Below are 24,031 nucleotides of genomic sequence, written 5' to 3' on the forward strand. Positions count from 1 at the left end.
GGATTCCTCCGTTCAGTCACAGACACACTTTGTCTCCAACATAGTGATGTTATTTTGGTTCTCTTTAGGAATGAAGGACAGTAATCAACTCTGCAATTTTTTTTCCCCAATATCTCCCTGCCTTTCAGTGTTTCATCAGTTGGACAAACATAATTTTCCACTGTAGAACTTATGATCTGAAAAATCTGTCCAATTGATAGGAATTTGTCTTGAGAAGACCTGACACAAATCTCTAATACTACACTTTCTGAAATACCTAATTGAAAAGAGGGAAAAGACACAGAGTCCTCTGCCTATTTTATCTGTTCTGGGATCTCATTTTTCTAATCAAACCACAAGTTGCCCTCAAGTCTTTCCTCAGACTTTCTTTAATAACTTGTGTCATTATTCCAGACAAGAATAATCAGGTGAAATATCTACATACATACATGTATATGTATAAAGATTACACTAATGTAAATGAAAACAATAGAAAGTTTTTGAACTCAGTTGAAAAAAGTCTTGGTTTCAAAAGACAGTTGATGAAAGTTTCTCTACCATCTGTAGAGAAGTAAGAAACTCTAGGATTCTGTTAGGCAATTCTGTCAGGCATAATTGGTGAGAGGGTTAATTTTGCTAATCTTTGTGACATGGAAGTATTATCTGGATGGGGGAAAGAGACTGGAAAGATCTGGGTTGTAAAAAACTAAACTACATAATTAATATAAAGGGAAATAATTCTAATCAAATATTGAAGACTCACTCCATAGTCATCAGCATTTACTGTAATTCTCTTTATTTTCTGTATGTTATTAAGAATTCATTGCACATTACTCAGGGGAAAAAAAAAATCTGGCATTCCTGAGTGACTCCACCTCAGGGTTTAACTAACCCTTCAGCTCTTAGCTCCTCCCCTTCCTTCATTTAATTGGATTCACTTAATAGAATGGAGATTCTTCCTCAGCTCGCCAACAGCGATTGAAGCTGGATTTGTAAAAAGAGATGAGTGAGTTCCATCTTCTTAACAGTGCTGGAAAACCTGAACAAGACTTTTCTCTCCGTGGAAAACAGACACTGCTTGTTAGGAGTCACTCACTTAAGGAAGACAAATTGCAAAAAAAAATTTTTTCTCATGGCCAGGTAAGTCTCTCGGATCCTTATTTCTGCATCCATTGGGAGAAGCACCTGCCCATAATACTAGAGTCGCCTCGATCACTTTACTCTCTCTGGACCCTCTTATTAGAAAAGGGATTTCTCTGGGACAGAAGTGGGGAGGAGAACAATACTGTCGTCCGTGAGTTGCAATGTTTTCTCGGAAGAAAAAAACACATGTTGTGTACGGCAGATGTAGTGATTTGCTAACTCTCACTCTCCTAAATGCTCCTTTCCTGAAAGGCGTTCAGCACTGAACGTTAAAGAAAGCATTTCCAAAGGTTCCCGACTACCAGACGTGAGTCCCTCAGCTTCTTTTTCACTGCACATTATTTTAATCGTTTCGTGACATCTGCGCTACAGACAGCGAGACTTGGCTTTTAGAGAATTGGCTTGGGAATCTAGATGAGTCTGGTCTCGAATCCCCGCTTCAGAACCCCAGTAACCAGGTGGCAGTGGGATAGTCTTGTCTATATCAATTTAAGGATAAAAAAAGAAAAGTCCCGTGTAAAGAAGGTTGGAGTGTTTAGAAACGGTAGTCTAGAATGCCACGAGTTTGGGGGAGGGAGTAGGAGGTGGCGGTGAGGGAGGACGGGGTAGAAGCCGGAGAGATAGAGTGTGATAACTTTAGCGGAGAAAGCACTGGTGGGCTCAGTTATCAAAGGTATTACTTCTTTTCCGATCTGTCAAGTGGAAATGAGAATCACTCGCGCTTCTTGCTCTTTAAGGGATGGTTAAAAGGCAAATTAAGATAAGGAGTGTTGCTAAAGTAGGAATGGAGGGAGCTGATGATGCCTTGAAGACTTATCAAGATGTTAACAACTCCCTTATACAAGTCCTAGGGGAATACCATTCTTAGGGTATGAAGAGAGAAAGGAATGCGTTGGATAGTTTTCTTTGTAAGGGCTTGCTGGGAACGGATGAACATCCCGTTTAGAACAACTAGTTAAAACTAGTCATTTAGTGAAATAAAAAAATTCTGACAGTCCACTCAAAACTCCCTTTTTCCATTTCTCAAATCTATCTATGCCTGAACTGTACAGGACACAGAAGAATAAGGATAATAAGAAAATCAGAGACTTAAAGTTTTGCTAAGTGTTTTCCTTAAACAACTTGTGTGAAAGGTGAATGGTGACCATAGTGACAAATTGAATTGAAACCTACAAAAACTCTTTATAGGGATGATTTCCTAGAATATATGCCTCAGCTACTAAGTGAAACTGAAAGAAAGAAAAAAAGATCAGGAAAGGTTCCTTATTTACTTTGAAGTATTTCAATACCTTGTTTAGGGCGTGGAATAGCTAGAAAACAATACATGAAATTAATCAGCAAGCATTTATTAGTGCCTACTATGTGCCAAATGTGGCTAAGGAAGGAAAAAAGAAAAAAGGAAAGAGAAAAAAAAGAAAGAAGGAAAGAGACAGTGGGGGGGGGAGAGGGAGGGGCTGAGGAGGGAGAAAGAGAAGGAGGGATGGAGGGATTCTGCTCTCAAGCATTTATTAACAATAAAGTGAAGTACAAAGGATAAGTTCAGAAGAGAAAATTAGCAAGAAACTAGGGTTCTCACAGAAGGGTGTCTTCTCATTGGAAAAATGGATCAAATTATTATAAAGTTGGTAGAATAAAAACACCTTGAGAGTATCTCATTTTTGTCTCCTCTATGATGTCTTTGCTGATTTTTGCAATTGTTAGTACACTCTCCCATCCAATATTCTTTATATTGGCTTGTGTATATGTTTTTCCCCGCATTCCTATCTCCCAAAAAACTTCTTGAGGGCTAAGACTATAGCCCCCCAATTTTAATTGAAGCACCCTAAATTTTATTTAAAAGGGAAACAATGATTTCCCAGAAGTTCTAAAGTTTATGTCAAACCAAAACTGAAAATAAAATGACTTGAAAATAGTTTATTTATTTAGAAATCTGGTATTTCAAGAAATGCAAGGTTGAATTAGAGAACAGGAGGTAACTGGTATAAAAATACTTAAAGACATTTCAGGAATCTGGGGCAGAGGCAGCAGCAACAGAGGCAGATAAGATAATGGAGCATTACACCTGGAATCAGGAATAATTGAATTAAAATTTGACCTAAAATGCTTTCTAGCTCTGTGACCCTATGTAAGTCATTTAACTACTCTGTGCCTCAGTTTATTTATTTGTAAACCAGAGATAAGAATAGCATCTATTCCTAGGATTGCTGTGAGAACCAAATAAAATAATATTTGTAAAAGTTTTAGTTCAATGCATAGTACATGGTAGATGCTTCACAAATGTTTGTTTCTTTTCTCCAAAGAGCTTGAGAAGCTGATAACACCAGTCCACTTGGAATACTTTTCTCAAATATTTCCAGGGAACTATCATCTTCTTTTTCTCAGGGGCAATTTCCTTCCACTTGGAATGGAATCTTTGGTTTAAACCAGAGGTGTCAAATCTTGAGGAGTTTGGGGTACATCAGCTTCTATAGTACCCTATTTCTTCTCTAATTCAGGAGGCCTGAGGTTTTTCCTCTAAGTTGTGAATATTGGTGAAAGCATCTATTGTGGTCCATAGCAATTTTCCTTGCCTCTAACTGTATAAAGCAACTAGTGCATGCATCCTCTTTGGATTGGAGTTCAATCATTTCTTCACACCACCTACCTGCCATTCAGAATCAATTTATTTTCAAGCCCTGTCAGTTAGTTGTCAAATGCCATTCTTTGGGGCATCATTAAGCCCATTGAGATTTTTAGCAAGTCTGTTGGTTTTCTTGACCTCAAGTCATGACTAATCAATTTTTGTTCCTTATTGCAAAATAAATATTATAATCTTTTGATAATTTCCCTAACTCCTCCTAGTTGCTAATGTTTCTCTCCCTTAGTTACATTAAACACAGTCCTTTTTGTGTGTCTTCTTGTTGAAATTCATTTCAATTCAATTCAACAGTGCTAGGTGCTAAGGGCACAAAGTAAAAAAAATGAAAGATCTTAAGATAATGATAGAATCAGCAAGACTGGATAATTACTTAGATTTGAGGAGAGGAGGAAAAAAAGAAGAGGACAATTAGATGGTGCAATGGACAAAGTACTAAGGTTGGAATAAGACAGATTCATCTTCCCCAATTCAAATCTGGCCTCATACATTTATTATCTGTCACCCTTGGCAAATCTCTTAACCCTTTTTGCCTTAGTTTCCTTATCTGTAAAATGAGATGGAAAAGGAAATGGCAAAACACTCTGGTATCTTTGCCAAGAAAACCTCAAATGGAGTCACAAAGAGTTAATCAAAAGTAAAAAATAGCTGAACATTTACAAAGAAGGGAAGGGATGAGTGAAAATGATTGGAAGAATGATAGTGCCCTTTACAGAAATTGGGAAGTTATGAAGAGGGCGGAAAGTAATAAATTCTGTTTTGGACATGTTAAATTCTAGATGCTATGGAAGATTCAATGGGGAATATCCAACAAATAGTTAGTGATATAGAATTTGAGCTCAAGAGAGAAAAGAGGTCTGGATATGCAGATTTAGCAATCCAGTGTCTGTTTTGTGCCGAGGCTGGTGGTATATTTCTGCATTTCCCAGGGCTACACTGAAGCATGTGGAAGTCTGCTATAGGCTGCCTATTTCCTGGAGCTATACTAAAGCAAGTGGTTTTCCAAATTGTAGCCCAGTTCCCTGGGCTATACGGAGGACTGATATTAGCATTTGCCTGCTCCACCATACTGGGGCACAGGATCTCCAGTTGATTTGCTGAGGTGAGACTTGCTGATGGCTTTCTGGGATATTTCCTGGCTTGAACTGTGCTCCCCTTTTACCTAAGTGAGAGAGACCTTTCTTGACAATCTTCCAAGTTTCTTGGATTGTTCCACCTCATCTTTTTAATGGTTCTGCTGTTCCAGGATTTACTTTGAAGCACTATTTCATGATAGTTTGGAAGTCAATATGGGAGAGTTACAATGATTTACTACTTACTCCATCATCTTGGTTCCTAGAAGTTGGAAAAAAACTGAAACTAGGAGTTTCTTTTAAACACATTGTCCATGTTCCTAATTTCCAGTCCTCTGGGATTCTGAGGAGGAATAAATATTGTCTTTTTACTTTCTTATCCACTGTCATACAGGTAGTCTTATCCTATCCCACATGTACAGGAAAAAAATCACAGTTGTTTCTAAATACAAAGTTATGCAGATTCAATAAACACGAAACCCTTCAAAGTTTATCAAAGGTTACTATTACCTGTCTTGGTGCTAGTCTTCCTCAACACAAAAGTTAAAAAAAAAAATGGACTTACAGAACAGACTTACAGAACATGGACTTACAGAGCATAAGGATCTTATAATAAAACAAGTTTTACTTACCAAATGCAAAAAGAAAAATATAAACATTTCTCAACTAGACAGGTGTTTTAGTAATACAAATGCCATACTTCCCATATTAGTTTCAAGTTCAATATTTATGTAAGATTTAAGAATATAGTAAGTTTATAGTCAATAATAATATAATACTATAATAAATAGTCAATAAATCAACAGATACACAATATGCAATTTCATCTCAAATGGAAATAACTAGTGAGAGAAAACATACTGGAAAAATGACTGCATAATTACAGCCTAAAGTTGTTTTTCAAATTGCTATTTGACAATTCCCCTAGGATCCCACAAACTGAAGTATCAAAAATCAAATGAACGAGGTGAAGAAACTTCAGCGACCCCACAAATTGAAGGGCCCAATTTTAACCAAGAAAGATCTCATAAGTAGTATGTATGCTCTGGCTCCTGTGTGCTCTTCAAGTTTCTAAGATAGCTCAACAGTTTGGAGAGTATAATAGAGTACCTCCCGATGAAAAAACGTCACTTGAAACAGTTGGTCATTATCCATATCCACATTCACTTGTGGGGGACAAAAAGCTGATTATATTTAGAAATCCTTTAAGGTCCACCTTAGTAGTCTTACTCTCCATGAAGTCGTCCCTGATTTTTATCCTATCCTTCTGCCCCCTCAGACACACACTCCCTCCACCATCACTACCAGGCTCAAAGTAAATTTTTCCTATTCAAATTGTCCCACAATACTTTGTCAGGATCTCTCATTCCTTCCTTATGTTATATTTATTTGACATTTAGAATACCACTCCACTATATTTTTCCACAGAAATGCCAAATGGGGTTGTGGAGAGTTGGACAGGATTGAAAAAAAAAAAACCCACTATTTATTTGTGTACGTCTCATATCTTCCCCCATTTTATTGTTCAGTTGTTGAGGACAAGAACTAGAATTTTTTAAAATAGCTAATTTACATAGTGTTTAAAGATATGTGAAGCAACCTCTTTATGTATATGATCTTAGTTAATCCTCACAATAACACTGTAAAATAGGCAATATTACTACTATGTTTTTTTTCTATTTCAATTTATTTTATTTTCATGTCTGAATTATCTCTGGCCCAATTTCTCTCTCTCTCTCTCTCTCTTTTTTTTTTTTTTTTTTTTTTTTTGGCCCAATTTCTCTTTTCCCATTCTTCTCCCTACTTTTCATTGAGAAAGCAAGAAAAATAAAACCTATTATGAACATGTGTAAAGTAAAGTAAAACAAATTCCCACAGTGCTCATTATAAGTACATAAACCCGTACATTTACACATGTATGTATACACATACATATATAAAAGACTGACTTCATCCTCTCTATTTATCTCTATCATAAGTCTTCTGGAATTGTGGTTGATCATTGGGTTGATCAGAATTTTTAAATTTATTGAATTTCCTTGTCCCTACAACAATGTTGTTATTTATAAATCATTCTCCTGGTTCTGCACACTTCATATTTTAAATTTTATTTAAATTTAGATACTAAATGATTGACCCAAGAGCATCTAGTTAATAAAAGATAGAAGTAGGCCTTAAATCTAGCCTTTAAATCGAATTCACAGAGTTCTAAAAAATACTGGATTTTGTCCCATATTGTATTTATTTTTCCGAGTGAACTTTCTCATGCGAGTTCCTATGTATAGGTGGAGGTTTTTGTGGTTTCTATAACTTTGTCCACGAGACTTGGACTATGATCGTACTGACTGTTATCTGGTCAATACACATTTGTTAATTACCTACTGTGTCCCAGGCAAGGTAAAAGACAGTCCCTTCTCTGAAGGAATTCCTAATTTATTGAGGAGATAGCATGCAAACAATTGTGTACAAATAATATATATCTATATCTAGATGTATCTAAAATATATAGAGAGATAGATATATATGATGGATATATGTGTGTGGACATATGATGCATATGTGTGTATGTGATGAATTAAATTGTAAGTGATCAGCAGAGGGAGGATACTAATATTAAGGGAGATTGGGAAAAGTTTCTTATTAAAGACAATGTTTTTGCTGAGACTTGAAAACAGGGAGAATCCCCCTCCATTTCCCTTTGACTTTTTAAGTCTGTTCTCTATGTCCATTGGTGAGAAGTTAAACTAAGGGACCTAAAAGACTCATTTCAGCTCAGCAATTCCATGCCTCATTGATCTTCTTTTTTCTGGAATCCCCTTCTCAATTTTCTTTTTCTTTTTCTTAGCAGTCAGGGTATAATCCTGACATATCTGTATTAGCACAAAGTTGCAAGTACAGAGAAATATGACTGGGGACCATAAATCAGAGATAAATACAATTGTTTATTAACTGTTTAAAAACACCTAGTTAAAAGCAGAATGGTACTTGGACATAGGTAATGCTGAGGTATTAATAGCACTGGAGAGTTTTTTCTTCTTTTTGCTCTGTTTTCATTTTTATTTTCCCCTCCTCCCCCGATGACATGTTAAAACAAATTTTTAACATATTTTAAAAAATATTATATAGTCAAGCAGTAGAGGTACAAAGAAAGACAAAGGACAGTCCATAGTCTCAAAAAGTTCATCATCTACTGAGAAAGAAAGCTTGCAAGCAGCTATTTACAAACAAAATACATATGGGACAAATTGTCTTCTTGTAAAAAGTGATGTTGTAGCTTGGGCTTAAAGAAAACTAGGGAGATCAGCACTTGGAGAAAAAGAACATAATTTCAGGCATGAAATATTGAATAAGGAGACAGTGTGTTCAGGGAACAGCAAAGCCAGGGTGATAGATTCTCAGAATTCCTGAGGGAAGTATAGAATATAAGAAGACTAGAAAGGTGGTTGAGGAGAGCAGATTATGAAGAGCTTTGAATGCCAAAAAAGAGAATTTTTTATTTGATTATGGAGATAATGAGGAGCCAGCAAAATGATATGGTCTGACCTGATCATTTTGACAGTAGAGTGGAGGGCAGACTAAAGTTGGGAGAGATTTGAGGTAGGGAGATCTACCAATACCTGGTCTATTGCTATAGTTCAAATCTCAGATGCCTACAATAGGGTGCTAACAATCTCAGGAAAAGGGTGTGTAGAGAGATGATGCAAAGAAAACTAAAAGGACTTGGCAACTGAGTGTATGTGGGGGCTGAGAAAAAAGGAAGAGTTGAGAATAACAACTTGGTTTCAAGCTTGAATAACAAGTATGTGGTGCTTAACAGTAGGAAAGTTAGAAAAGGTGATCTTTTAAAGATCCAGAATAAAAGTATATATTAAATCATTCAATGACATTGGCTCAGTTCTTAATGCTGTCACTTTTGCCTGCATCCAAGAGTAGCATTTAACGTGGCTTGCTGATTTGTGTTTTATTCTTATTTCCCCATTAATTTTAGGTTTCATCTCTCTATTAGTCATATTTATTCTCTTCCTAACACAATTATTACATTTGAAAATTAAGGTAAATTGAGACAATAAAGTTTTTATGTCTGTTTTATTAGTGAGACTGTTGTTGTTCTAATCAACAACAAAATGGGTCTTGGACCCCAGAAAAACCAAGACGACGAGATAGGACTTACCATCTTTCATATATTTGGGAGGTTCAAAAAAACAAAAAACAGAAAGCATCACAGATAGAAAACTATATGATAGGCATAAAAACAATATGATGGGACATTAGAGTCCATCTTCTCATTGGTTGAGCAGAGATAGCAAATTTCTTGGTGTTTGCCTAGATTCTAAAAGACTTATAAGATAACAGATTTCTTTTCATTGTATATAGGTATACAACGCTGTATAGAGATAACTGTTTTCTTTCTATTAAGGGGATTTGTAAAGAAACTTACCTTTTGAACTTAACTCAGAGAGGAAAACAATCTCTGGACTCATGAACTTTTGCATTTAACTCAGAGATAAACATAACTGAGGCAGTTACATAATAGGATCAATTACAGAATAGAATAAAAATGAAATAGAAAGTCAATATTTGATTTTTTTTCACTATCACATATTTCCATGATGACTTCTTTTACTCCTCTTCTTTGGAGTTTTTCATTAGTTAAATGATCATTATGATCATGACATGCTTTCTATTGTCTTTTGCATTATATTCATTTTGCAAATATGTTGATATTTTGTGTCTCATCACTTTGGATATAGTTCATATCTTACTGATCCTTTCAGTAGAGACCCAGTAGAAAAACCATGCAGGTTCAAAATATTAAATAAAGAATCAACAAAGGAATCGGGGATTAAATGTTAGTTCAAAGGGTTCAGTGCAATTTAACAAACCTTCATTCTAGGTTGCCAAGTTTTCTTTGGAACCTAACTCTGTTATTATCACCTCATTTGAAATGGCTAATCATGCAGTGAATGACTATTCTTGAGTGCCAAAAGTAGACAGATTATTAATTCTTCCCTGCCTGAAAATAGCTTTCTGGATATAGATAATAGATCAAGAGCAGCACAATATAAGCCAATTTTTTTTCATGATAGAGGACATTATGTAAATTTGTAGGAAGAAGGGAAGTTTCAACCAATAGAGGAGATGAAAATAAAGTTGTAGAAAGGAGATAACTGAAAGATCCAGGTTCCAGAGAGAGTGATAAGGAACTGGGGATGAAAAGCACAAGCAAGAAAGATTAGCTGTGGTGGCTAGGTAACTCAGCTAGAGTGTAGAATTAGGAAGATCAGAATTCAAATCTTCTCTCAGACAATGACTAACTGTGTAACCCTGGAAAAATAGGATAGACGTCCAGGCCTTCAGGGAGGAATAGTTATCTTCCTGAGTTCAAAAAATTAGTCTCAGATAGTTCTTAATCTTGTGATCCTGGTCAAATTGTTTGCCTCAGTTTCCTCATCTGTAAGATGAGCTGGAGAAGGAAATGGTAAACTATTCTAGGATCTTTGCCAAGAAAACCCCAAATGGGGTCACCAAGAGTCAGACACAGCTGAACAACACTGCACAAATCACTAAACTTATATCTGTGCCATTTTCTTCATCTGTAAATTGGAGTAATCAGCCAAAGAGACCAAAGAAAGAATCCATTTCTATAATGGATTTTGTTGTGATGGTTAAAGATTGGAAACTGAGGAGGTAGCCATCAATTGGGAAATGGTTAAACACTGTATCACAGAGTTGTAGAGTAAATAGACTAGAAAAGTAATAGGATACCATATGAAATGACTTTGAACACCAAACAGAGGATTTTGAATTTGAACCTGGAAATAACAGGGAGCTGCTAGAATGTATTGAAATGGGGGAATAACATTGTCAAAAAAATACTTTAAGAATATTAAAGTGATAGCTTATTAGAAAATAAAATGGGGAAAACTGGAGGCAAAGATCCCAACCATCAGGCCACTGTCCAGGAAAGGAGTGATGAGGTCCTGGGCTGCCTTTTTGGAAGTAGTCAAGCAAAGATTGGAGGACCCTTTATTGGATGTGTTGTAGAAGAGACTATCCTGAATGTCTGGGCTGGACTAACATTCTATCATCTCTGAGGTACCTTTCAGTTCTAAAAATCTTGGAGTCTCATACTTATACTTAGCCCACATATACAGAGTGTTATATAGTTAAGAAGCATTTTCATGAGTAATAACCCTATGAAGTAGGTAGGACAAATATGGTCACTTCCATTTTACAAAGGAGGATTCTACAGATTAGAGAAATCAAATGCTATGTCAACTGCTCTACAGGGTGTCAGTGGCAAAGCTGATTTCCTAATTCTAGGATTTGTGGGGAGTTTTTTTTCTAGATATAATGGTCAAGATTTCAAAGGTCAGTAAGTCTTGTGATGGCTTATTAATCTCTCAGAAAATGACCTTTGCTACTGCTGCTATTGCTGTCATTATTGTAAACCTGAGAGGGATTATTATCCATTTAGGATTGGCAGCATGATGACATCTTAGAAGAGAGCTGAGCAAGTCAAATCTCTGGGAAAAATGACATCATAGATCTTAGCATCTTCAAAGACCCATTATCAGAATGTTTCACTTTCCTTTCTGCCAAAGTAGCTCCAAATGGTCTCACACCTCCACACTTTCACACACACTAACACAGATTCAAAGCAATCACTCCTCCCTTCCTCCCTCCCTCCCTCCTTCTCTCTTTCCTTCCCTTCCTTCTTTTCTCCCTTCCTCCTTCTCTTTCTTTCTTTCTTTCTTTCCTTTGTTCTTTCTATTTCTTTTCTTTGTTCTTTTCTTTCTTTTTTTAATTTTTATTTCCCCCAATTACATGTAGAAACAACTTTTTTGGGAGGGTTGTACATGTACTTTTTTTTTTTTTTTACATATTTCTTTTTGAATTATGTTGGAAGAGAAAAATCAAAACAAAAGGGGAAAACCACAAAAGAAAAAAAAAGAAGATAAAGAAAAAAAGTGAACATGGCATGTGTTAGTTTATATTCAGTCTCCATATTCTCTCTGTGTATTTGGATGGCATTTTCCATCCAAAGTTTATTGGAATTGCTTTGGATCATTGAACCACTGAGAAGAAGTAATTCTGTCTTGCTGTTGCTGTGTGAAGTTTTCCTGGATCTGCTTGTTTCATTCAACATTAATTCAGGACTTTTCAAAATCAGCCTGTTTATCATTTTTTATAGAACAATAATTTTCCATTACTTTCAAGTACCATTATCTTAATCAGCTATTCACCAATTGATGGGCATCTACTCATTTTCCAATTTTTTGCCATTACAAAAAGAGCCACTAAAAATATTTTTCTTTTTTTTATTCTGTCTTTGGAATACAGACCCAATAGTGGTACTGCTGGATCAACTATAATTTTATAGCCCTTTGGGCTTAGTTCCAAATTGCTCTCCAGAGTGGTTGGATCAGTTCACAACACCACCAACAATGCTTTAGTGTCCCAGTTTTCCAACATTTATCATTATCTTTTCCTGTCATTTTAGCCAATCTGGGAGGTGTGAGGTGGTACCTCAGAGTTGTTTTAATTTGTATTTCTCTAATCAACAATGATTTAGAGCATTTTTTTCATATGACTATAGATGGTTTTCATTTATTTGAAAATTGTTTATATCTTTTGACCATTTATCAATTGGGGAATGACCTGTATTTTTAAAACCTTGACTCAGTTCTTTATGTATTTTAGAAATAAGGCCTTTTTTAGAAACACTGGCTGTACAGTGTTTCTATTGGGCTTATATCCCAAAGAAATACTAAAGAAGGGAAAGGGACCTGTATGTGCCAAAATGTTTGTGGCAGCCCTGTTTGTAGTGGCTAGAAACTGGAAATTGAGTGGATGCCCATCAATTGGAGAATGGCTGGGTAAATTGTGGTATATGAATATTATGGAATATTATTGTTCTGTAAGAAATGACCAGCAGGATGAATACAGAGAGACTTGGAGAGACTTACATGAACTGATGCTAAGTGAAATGAGCAGAACCAGGAGATCATTATACATTTCAACAACGATATTGTATGAGGATGTATTCTGATGGAAGTGGATTTCTTTGACAAAGAGACCTCAGTTTCAATAGATAAATGATGGACAGAAGCAGCTACAGCCAAAGAAAAAACACTGGGAAATGAATGTGAACTATTTGCATTTTTGTTTTTCTTCCCGGGTTATTTTTACCTTCTGAATCCAATTCTCCCTGTGCAACAAGAGAACTGTTCGGTTCTGCAAACATATACTGTATCTAGGATATACTGCAACATATCTAACATATATAGGACTGCTTGCCATCTAGGGGAGGGGGTGGAGGGAGGGAGGGGAAAAATTGCAACAGAAGCGAGTGCAAGGGATAATGTTGTAAAAAAAAAAAAAATTACCCTGGCATGGATTCTGTCAATATAAAGTTATTATAAAATAAAATAAAATATGTTAAAAAAAAAAGAAAGAAAAAGAAAAAGAAAAGAAAGAAAGAAACACTGGCTGTAAAAAAAATTTTCCCCAACTTTCTGCTTCCCTTCTAATCTTGGCTGAATTGGTTTTGTTGTGAAAAAACTTTTTAATTTAATGTAAAGTTGTCCACATTACATTTCATAATATTTTCTAGTTCTTTGGCCATAAATTCCTCCCTTGTTCAAAGAACTGATAAGCAACCATCCTTTCAAAGTCCTTTTATATTTTTATTTGCATGAGTTATCTTAAAGAGTTCAAATTTTCCTTGAGAGACACAGCCTACTTTGCACGCACAGGGCAGGTCAGTAGATTTCATAAACATGAAACTTTGTTTACCAGATACTGATAACAAGAGAAATCCAGAACACAGGAGGCATTACAGTTTCTGTCCTGTCTAGAGCAATTACATCTAATTGGTTGGTGATTTCCAACATTTTGTAATTATTGGGGGTGAGAAATGGACTGAGGGCACTCTCTGAAGAAGGTAATGAAGATTAATCTGTGGGTAGATAGCATTAGTGGCTGATCAGAATTCTGTTTTCCTAGAGTGACTCAACACTACTGAAATAATAAAGGGTTTCAAGAGTAAAATCATTATTCTACTAAACTCATCTTCTTGAGGGGAAGAATTGCATTTTGCAACAAGTTTGCAGTTTGCTCAACATTCAGAAAGTGCTTTCCATATAGTACATGCTTAATGAAGGCTTCTTGAGTGAATAAACTGAATTAAGTGAATGAACTGGAATAAAATACACTTCAAAACAAGTGTTGAAAAAGTCACTTAAACTCTGAATTTTAGTTGTCCTGGATCATCTCCTGGATCAGGATATGTGAGATTGATGAACCCCCAAGGAAGTCTATTGATAGATTTCAAAGGGTACATGAACTTGGATGTGAAAAATTTACATCTTTATTTTCTCTAATCTCTAACTGAAATTTAGCATTCTATTATGAATGTAGATAACTGACAGTCTTCTGACAAGAAGTCCCCAGACTTCCCCGGACTTTCAAAGGGAGTCCATGGCACAAAGTTAAGAATTGGACCAGGTAAATGATGAACAGGCTGTTTTAGGAAAGATTGGAAAGATTTATATGAACTGATGCTGAATGAAGCAAGCAGAACCAGGAGAACATTGTACACAGCAACAACAAGATTGTGTGATGATCAACTACAATAGATTTGGTTTTTCTCAGCAATTCAGTGATCTAAGGCAATCCCAATAAACTTTGGACAGAAAACTCCATCTGTATCCAGAGAAAGACCTATGAAAACTGAATGTGGATCAATGCACACTATTTCTACCTTGTCTTTTTTTTTCTTTTATTATGTTTTTCCTTCCCCCCCCCCCGATTTTTCTCTCCCAATCTGACTCATATGGAAATGTGTAAAAAAAAAATGTACATGTATAACAAAAATTTTTTATACTGATGTACTTTACTATTTTGTAATAGGTAACAAATAGATTTTGGTATTACTGTTTTACAAAATACTTTGAGACCTGCTAATGCTCTGAGTTCTTTGCTTCTTTGTTAACAATTTCCTTTGACATATTAGAGTTTTTGTTCTTCCAGATTAATTTTTATTGTTATTTTGTTAAGTTCTAGGAAAGAATCGCTTGGCAATTTTATTGGTAAAGAATTGAAATTACAAGTCAATTTAGATAAAATACCCATTTTAATTTTATTTTCAGGGCCTAACAATGAATATCAGTGATTCTACAGTTATTTAATTTTTTTTCTTTATTTCTGCATTTTGTACAGTTTAAAGTTTTTTATTGAAATTTTATTTCTATCATTTCCTTCTGCTTTTTTAGAGTATTATATAAAAACACTGCTAGTTTCTGTGGATCTATTATATATCTTGATACTTTTTTGTTGATGCAATTATTATCTAAATTAATTTCTTCACTGATTAACTGTGGTTTTCTAAGTAAATCAATGTCATCTGAAAATAGAGAAAATTTTATTTTCTTTTTATAGACGTTTATATTTAATTTCTATCTTTACTTATTATTAAAGCTAAGATTTCTATAACTATGTCAAATAATTGAGACAAGGGATGTCATTATACACACACACACACACACACACACACACACACACATATATATACACACACACTTAGTACACAAGCTTCCAGTGTTTTGCTATAGCTGCTAATATCAAATTAGAATTTTTAAAAGATGGACCCTTCAACAAGCTTGATTTTTAGAATTATTAATACAATCAAGTGTTCTTTTTTGTCAAAAGTCTTTTCTATATATCAACAGTTTCATTTTGTTATCCCAGTACTCTATCATCTAATTGCCCCACTTGTGTATTCTTAATGTACTTTTCCCCCCTGAGGCAATTAGAGTTAAATGACTTGCCCAGGGTCACATAGCTAGGAAGTGTTAAGTATCTGAGACCAGATTTGACCTCAGGTCTTCCTGACTTCAGAAATGGCGCTCTATACACTGCACCCCCTAGCTGCCCCTTCTAAATGTACTTTTTTAAAAATTGTTTTTATCTTTTTCACTTTTCCTCCCTTAGGTTTGATTTTCTTAGGAGCAAAGTTAAATTAAGTTGTTACTCTGGGGCTTCAAAGTTTTCAAGAATTAAGGATTCTTGAGTAGATTCCCCATCAATTGGGAAATGGTTGAATCGGTATATGAAGATAATGGAATATTATTGTTCTATAAAAAATGATGAACAGGATGATTTTAGAAAGGCTTGTAAAGATTTACACAAATTGATGCTGAGCAAAACAAACAAAACCAGGAATACACTGTAAACAATAATAGCAAGAATGTGTGACGATAAACTATGAAAGACTTGGTTCTTCTCTGTGGTTCACTGGTCCAAACCAATCCCAATAGACTTCGGACAGAAAATGCCATTTGCATCCAGAAAAAGACCTATGGAGATTGAATGTAGATTAACACATGCTATGTTCACTTTTTTTTTTCTGCATTTTTTTCTCTCCCATGGTTTTTTACTTTTGTTCTTATTTTTTCTCTCCCAGCATGATTCATAAAGAAATGTGTATTAAAATCAATAAATAAATTTAAACTTGGGGAATAATAAATGCTTATTGATTAAAAAGGTTCTTTTGCTAACATTTCCATCTTGGTCCTCTTTTAGGTCCATGAGTCTGAAATCTCAGACCATGGGTGAAGCCTTATTGGGAGCTTTGGGTATTTCTGCTGTTTTGCTTTCCTTAGCAATTCCATGTCACAGCTAAAAGAAGTCAATTTATGTGTCAAAGGCTCTAAGTTGCCAAACTATTGTCAAAAGAGTACCTATCCTGAAGCTGATCTGGCATTAGGAAAGAGCTGATCTGTTCAGCCTTTGGACATAATTCCTTTGAATGATAGCATCAATAAATTTTTTTATACTTAGGGGGACCTAGGTGGTACAATGGAGAAGGCTCATCTTCCTGGCCTCAGATACTTTCTAGCTGTGTAACCATGGGCAAGTCACTTAACCATGTCTGCCTCAGTTTCCTCACCTATAAAATGAATTGGAGAAGGAAATGGTAAACCACTCCAGTATTTCTGCCAAGAAAATCCCAATTGGGGTCATAAAAAACTGGAAGGGGGCAATTAGATGGTACAGTGAATAAAGCACCAGCTCTGGAGTCAGGAGGACCTGAGTTCAAATCTGGCCTCAGACACTTAACATTTCCTAGCTGTGTGATCCTGGGCAAGTCACTTAACCCCAATTGCTTCAGCCAAAAAAAAGAAAAAAAGAAAGAACTTGAAGCTACTCAACAATAGCAAAAGCTCATTGGAAAGAACAGTGAGCTCATAAATCAAATCATGGTCCTGTGTGACTTTGGACAGTATGTGACCTGATAGTATTTAAGCCTCCATTTGATCTGTAAAATCAGAAAGCTAGAATGAATGATCTTGAAGGTCATTGTTTTCTTTCTGTGTTTCTCTGTCTCTATCTCTCTGCCTCTATCTTTCTCTGTATCTTTCTTTCTCTCTCAGTTTCAACTTAGCATCTCTATGGCTCTATCTTATTGCTAAATAATCATAAATCTACATTCTTTTCTCATTTTACTGGGATCTGGCAGGAGAAACAAGGATAGTAGGGAGGAGATACAAAACTAATCAAAACTCCAGGAGTCACTTTCTTCATCTATAAAATTAATGTGAATAATCAGTGGCAATGGATAGTGGGAAGTGACTACACAATTTCAAAGGCTCTTTCCAACTCTGAATCATATGATCCTATGACTGCTGGAAGTTGAAAGGGTAGACTAACTTCTAAGGTAGGAATGGTCACCTCTCATAGAGGATCAAGCAAAGATCCTTTGTAAGACCTTTTTTTTCCCATTGACTTTTTCTTTCTCCAGGGGGTGTCTGGAGAACAGATGACAAAGAGGACTGACTCCTGAAGCCTGATTTCTCAACATTTCCACCAGGTGCTGCAGTTTATCTGACCTGATGTTACTGAGAACAAGTGGGATCCTTTGTCTCTTGATAGCTTTGAGTGCCACAGAAAATTCAAGTGAGTATCTTTGTTCTCCATCTTCTCTGCATAATCTCTGAAGAAAGGAACATGGGAGAATAAAAAGAGTATAATTCAGAGTTAGAAGGATCCTTAAAAAATATTGGTAAGAAAACTGAGACATAGAAAAAATAATTTCCTTCCAGCTCTGACATTCTATAGTTCTGAATTTTTCTCTCTCTTGTTCCCATTTCTCCTGTGGTATTTTCCTCTATTCATATCTGACACATTCTCTTATGACTAATTCTATATCTGGATCTTACTTTCTTTGTCAATGCTCTTTCATACTAAGACAACCTAGAGAGCGTAGGACCCTGGGCAAAAACTCTTTTTCTGATATATACAGTTCCCTCTTGGGTAGTTAAAGTCAGCAGGAAAGCCAACTCTACAGGAAATCAAACAGAAATCAAGGGAAAGATTTAACTAAGGAAAAAACAAAACAAACAAACAAAAAAAAAACACCCAAGAAACTATATGAGGGAGGCAGGGAATCCAGGGATAAAAAGGAATAGATTTTTCGCAGGTCAGAGGTTATTCTCCAATCTTCACATTGAGTGGGGAGTTGAGTCCTAAACTCACACAATGAGTTTGAGGTAACATAGCTCTTTGTAGGGCTGCTAATGAAGTTTTGGGTTGGGCTTGGCTGAGTGTTTAGTTAGCATATTTAATGCAGCTAAAACAGGCCAGTAGATGAAATCACAAACCTGGACCACCTCCACCACTACCTTCCCATGGGTTAAATAGCTTTTGATTAGTAGAATATGAGCTCTTTGAGGGAAGATGTCTCCTTTTTTCTTTCTTTCTCTTTCTTTTCTTTTTTTTTTCTTTTTTCTTTTTTGGTATCTCCAGCATTCACTAGGCATTGCATGAAATCTGTTAAATTGAATTGAGAATTCTCAGAGTAACTGAGAATCTTTCAAGGCTAACTCAAGGGCAACATTCTCCATGACGTCTTTCCCATATACCTCAGTGATATCTTCGCCCTTTGAACTTTGAGTAAATGTGATCTGTGCTGGTCATCCATTTGACCCTAAGCTTATGTGGTCTTTTGGGACAGCAAGTCCTTAAGGTCAGAGATAGTGAGTGCCTTGTGTTTCTTGATGCCCCCAGCACTTGGCACATACACAGTAGTGTTTCCCTAAGATGAAGGTGATGGTGGTGATGGTGATGACATGATTCTGGAATTTGTTCATTTATTGCAGAGTTTGCAGAGTTCCACTGCCAGAAAGAAGTATCTGCTTGCGAAAATGACCCAGTTGAGATAAACTGCACTAGCACTATGGACTTGCATGGCATAGAATTATATTTCTGTAAAGATGACAACGACAGGGGAGAACTCCTCTTCAACATGACCACAGTAGGAAAGTGTCTGCTTCAGAAAGGGATGTGTCTCAAGTTTGAGAACCGAAAAGTCACGCTGGTGATCGAGAAAACCCAAATTTCCCATCGTGGACTCTACCGGTGGCGTCTTTTCAGCAAAGGATCCTTAATTAAATTTACTAGAGTATATGTGTCAGGTAAGAAAAAGTCAGGAATGGAAGTTTTTTAATATATAAAGCTAAGAAACATATTAAGATCTTCCTCTGTTATAAGTTCAATTGTTCAACAAGCATTGACTATTGTATATACATAGTAGGTACAATATGAGGAAGATACAAAGTTTAGTGACAGATTCCTAACTCTTAGAATATACATGTAATTATTATACATCTTAATATAAATAATTATAGCTCTGGTAACTTTTTGAAGATTTCGGACTTATGATTTCTTTAGTATGGAAACTCCATCTTCTGATGGACAACTCACTTGTAGCTTAAGGTCTTAAAATTGCCTGGGGATATTGATAGTTTAAATGACTTTATGTCAGAAGCAGGATTTGAATCTGGATCTTCCTGATTCCAAGGCCAAGTCTCTATTCTCTACAGCACTTTGATTTTCAAAAACAGAACAGATATAACTGGTTATCCTGGTGGGTGAGTTTCTTCTTAGACATGTTTAAAGCAATAGACAGATTTTTACCTCAAGAGGAATAATTCTTACCCCCCCCCTTAACTTGCTGAGTCAGATCATTCAAAAAAATCTCAGATAATCAAGACTTAGAATATGCATTAATTGCATAGCTACATTCTCAAAGAGGGTAAGCCTCCTGTAAGTCCTGGTAGTGGGGCATTGGGAATGAGTCCCATAAGCAGCTACATAGACATCCATCTGAGCCTCTTTATTCTGATATCATTGTTCTCTTGGCGGGTCACAAGCCAGGTCATGTCTTAAAAAAAAAAAAAAAAAAAAAAAAAAAAAAACCTTCTCTGATTCTCGCTGATTGGCCACCAATAGGTCCCAGATCAAGTCCTAGTTGATCATTCTTTGGGCCCTGATTGACTCAAATTGAATGTAAATAGCAATCATTTCTGCTTCTGCCAGAAATCCTGAAGGTCTTCTCTCCTCCCAGATGTACTTATTTAGATTTTTTTTAACTAGGTGAAAGAGAAGATTCTCTGACTCTATTGCTACTCTATTGCTACCTAGCCTTAATCCCTGAATGGACGTGGCCTTGGTCAGCTTATAAATCTGTTGAAGACTTTAACTTAAGAAAGTCTCCCACTGTACCCAGGACCATATCCAGTCATCCTGATCGAAATCTGATCACTGGACTCAGATGGCTCTGGAGGGGAAAGTGAGGCAGGTGACCTTACACAGTCCTCCCTCAATTTAAATCCAATTCACTTGCATGTCATGGTATCACCTCTCTGATATCATGGTCCTCTTCGAGAACAAACTCTTCCAATAGCAATGATCAGCATCTTAAGGTTTAGCTGTAACAACACACCTCGCCTCATCCCTGATAATTAGATTTCCTTTAATAAAAGCTAGCTATCAAATTATACAAATAACTTTTGAGATTTGCAAAAGTACTTTATAAATATCTCATTTTATCCTTACAATTCTGGGAGAGAACTGATGTTATTATCCCTATTTTACAGATGAGAAAAGACATTGAATGACTTGTCCAGTGTTGTATAATTAGTATGTGTCTGAAGCTGGATTTGAACTCAGGTTTTCTAGACATCAGGTCCAACTCCTTAGGTGAAATCTGGAAGAATGGGTCAGATAGAGTGAATAATTTTTCAAATTGTTTTGTGCTGTTTGGAGTAACAATTAAAATCCCAATATTTTTATTATAGTACCTAACTGATTCTTAAATGGTAAATAGTTTTGGCAAGAAGTCTGTCAGCATGCTTGTGGTTAGAAAGTCTTCAGAGGTGACTGGTAAAGACTTTGACATTGAGTTTTGACAGTAATTGGATTTGAGCAGAGGAGCTTTTGATGCCGGTGTTCTAAAAGCTGGATTGTTTCAATTAAGTGATTCAGACTGTCAGTCTATGACTCTGTATTTTTTCTGCAGCTAGGTAGTGCAGTGAGTAGAGCAATAAGCTTGGATTCAGGAAGAGAGGCAAAGCCACTTGTCCAAAGTTACACAAATTAATTATAAATCATTATATAAATTATTATGGTCAAATAAAATAATAATTTTAAGGAGCTTAACAAGATGCCTGGCACATTGTTATTGTTCAGTATGGTCTGACTCTTAGCAACCCCACAAATTATAACACGTCAATACTGTCTATGTGGTTTTCTTGGCAAAGACACTAGAGTAATTTGCTATTTCTTTCAACAGTGGTTAAGGCAAACAGAGGTTAAGTTACTTGCCCAATGTCCCATAGCTAGTAAATATCTAAGGCTAGTTTTGAACTTAGATCTTGCTGATTACAAGGCCAGGGTTCTATCCACTGTATTCCCCAGCTGTCCCTGTGTGTACTCATAATAAGCCTATAAATGTAAGTGGAGGGAAAGAGTTAGTGAATTCAGAAGTCATACAATGAGTTCCAGTTTAGAATGGAAACCAAGTCATTGCCCTTCCTAAGAGAGCAAGTTGCTTTTTAAATACCAAGACTTACTACAGGACTTTGTGTACTTTTTGAAGACAGATAGGTAATGGAGTGGATAGAGCACTGGACATGAATAAGTCATTTTAACTTCTAAGCCTTAGTTTTCTCTTCTGCAAAATGGGAATAGTATTCACTTTATGGGCAGGATTGTTGTAATCAAATAAAATAATATACGTAAATCATTTTGCAAACCTTAAAGTATGATATAAAAACTCGGATCATCACCATCATATTGGTGATGTTATTGTTATCATGGGCTACAGTACAAGTGAAATTCTCTAATGCATTGCTGTCCAATATTACTTATTCCTCCTGATGGTAATGAGTCTTCCTGACATTTATTTGTCTTCCTATAATTCTGCTTCTTCTAGAAAACCCGACAGTCTCCAAGGAAAATGGCAAACTGATCTGCCAGGCAACACTGGAAAAGCCAGGGAGAAGAATCATCTGGACCAATGACCAGCCAACAGAGAAAACAGAGTTCATACAGGATGCCAGAGGCCTATTCAATCTCAGCAGCATTCAACTTTGGAAGGATAGTTTTAACAGTAATTCATACTGCTGTGAAGTTGTGGATGAGGACTCCCAAAAATCTTGTGGACAAACTTGTTATACTAATGCCATAATGAGTAGATCATTAGGTGAGGTCTGCAAGAATGGGGCAGTTAGAGTGAATAATTTTTTAAGTTTTTTAAGTTTGCTGTTTGGGGTAAAAATTGCAAGTCTAATGTATTTGGAATGGGATCTGGCAGGGAGCTCAGAAATGTGGCTTATGATCTTGAGCCTTTGTCCCTTTGTGACAATAATTTTTTGTTGTTGTTGTTCAGGCAATTGGGGATAAGTGACTTGCCCAAGGTCACCCAGTTAGGAGGTGTTAAGTGTCTGAGGCCAATTTGAACTCAGGTTCTCTTGACTTCAGGGTTGGTGCTCTATCCACTGTCCCAATAATTCATTTTTAAAAGCACTTTAGAGGTTCAGTTTGATTTTCTGATAACAATCTCATAAGAAATATTAATTAAATATTATTATCACACTGCCATTTGACAGATAATGAAGCTGAGACTGAGAAAGAGAATGTAGCTCATTAGTGTGAGAGCCAGAACTTGAATCTAAATCATCTAACTCTAAATGCAGAATTTTTGCCACACTGACCTTTCTCTTTAAATCTACCCTTTCTAAAAAAAAAAAAAAAAAAACCAAAAAACCATGACTTTAAAAATAAGCACTTACTTTAAGATTTGTTCATATCTATTCCTGCTAACTAGTTCTTTGGCCTCCTGAATGATTTCTCTGTACTATTTCTGACTCTATTCTTTGAATTTTTAAAAATACAGTTTACTGAGGGAGAAGAAAATACTTTGGATGGACAAATTTCTCCACAAAATCCTTAATTTTCCTAGTTCATGGAATCATAAAGCATTTGAGCTGGGAAAGGACCTTATTATCATAATTTTTATTTTAGAAATAAGAAATCTAAGATCCAGAGAAATTAAATGATTTGCCCAAAAGTAGTATGTAGCAACTTGGTCCAGCAGGGATGCAAATAGAGGTCTCTGAATTCCCAGTTCAGGGCTCACTCATCATTTTTGCTTTTACTTCAGTGTAAGTCTTCCAACAATGAATCAAAACAAAACACAGTTATAATCATCATGATTGTTCTGGGTGTGTTCCTCATATTATATTTAAAAATTTTAAATAAAAGAGTTGTTGGTAGTCCTCATGCAGATAGTGTTCCTCTTGAACTTTTGAGGAGGTGGAAGGGAAACTCTGAGAAGCTCTCCTCTGAAAGATACCCATCTCAGGGAATCAAGATAAGTGGTTTCATTCTATTATTTTGTGGGACTAGCTCACCCTCTTTTGAGTTGAAAATTAGTCCAGGACCACTCCTACTTAGCTGGAACTTAAGTGATCTCATTTAACTGGAGACCTAGGCCTGGGGGCAGTAATCTCATTCAATTGAAACATCAATCTCAGATTTCCTATTAAAAAACTCAATTTTAAACTCATAACTTGCAGAGGCCCAAAGCAAGACTATGCCTTGTGAAGGAAACTCTCCTTGGAATGGATGCCTGCCAGTACCCCTGTCAGCTGTGAAAAGACATTTTCTTCTCAGTGATAAACCTTTTGTTATTTCTCTGCCAGGACATTGCTACTGAGGAAATCAGTCTTTCTAGCAAAGCTGATTTCTGCAGTGCAGAAAAAAATTGTCTTTTTTGCCACTAATATTTCGGGTTTGTAAATTCTTTCACATTGAACCTGCACCGACCAGAAGGGGATTCTCACATCTTAGCTCT

General features: G+C 36.0%; 1 protein-coding gene across 1 annotated transcript; it reads left to right on the forward strand.

Annotated features, from left to right (window-relative positions):
* Nucleotides 1-921: 921 nt before the first annotated feature.
* LOC127560595 (uncharacterized) lies at nt 922-23,457 on the forward strand. The gene is made up of 4 exons (XM_051995311.1): nt 922-1,119; nt 17,636-17,790; nt 18,993-19,307; nt 22,109-23,457. Exons 2-4 carry the CDS (start codon nt 17,727-17,729, stop codon nt 22,576-22,578), a joined length of 849 nt encoding a protein of 282 aa, XP_051851271.1. The 5' UTR covers nt 922-1,119; nt 17,636-17,726; the 3' UTR covers nt 22,579-23,457.
* The last annotated feature ends 574 nt before the right edge of the window (nt 23,458-24,031 follow it).

This window comes from Antechinus flavipes, chromosome 4, assembly GCF_016432865.1.
Source record: "Antechinus flavipes isolate AdamAnt ecotype Samford, QLD, Australia chromosome 4, AdamAnt_v2, whole genome shotgun sequence".
Taxonomy (NCBI): Eukaryota; Metazoa; Chordata; class Mammalia; order Dasyuromorphia; family Dasyuridae; genus Antechinus; species Antechinus flavipes.

What these genes read in the sequence shown, in the direction of transcription:
- LOC127560595 (XM_051995311.1), top strand. Translation starts at nt 17,727, where the DNA reads ATGTTACTGAGAACAAGTGGGATCCTTTGTCTCTTGATAGCTTTGAGT. An exon ending in GAGTGCCACAGAAAATTCAA is followed by an intron (nt 17,791 to 18,992) that starts GTGAGTATCTTT and finishes CATTTATTGCAG; the next exon opens with AGTTTGCAGAGTTCCACTGC. An exon ending in TACTAGAGTATATGTGTCAG is followed by an intron (nt 19,308 to 22,108) that starts GTAAGAAAAAGT and finishes TGCTTCTTCTAG; the next exon opens with AAAACCCGACAGTCTCCAAG.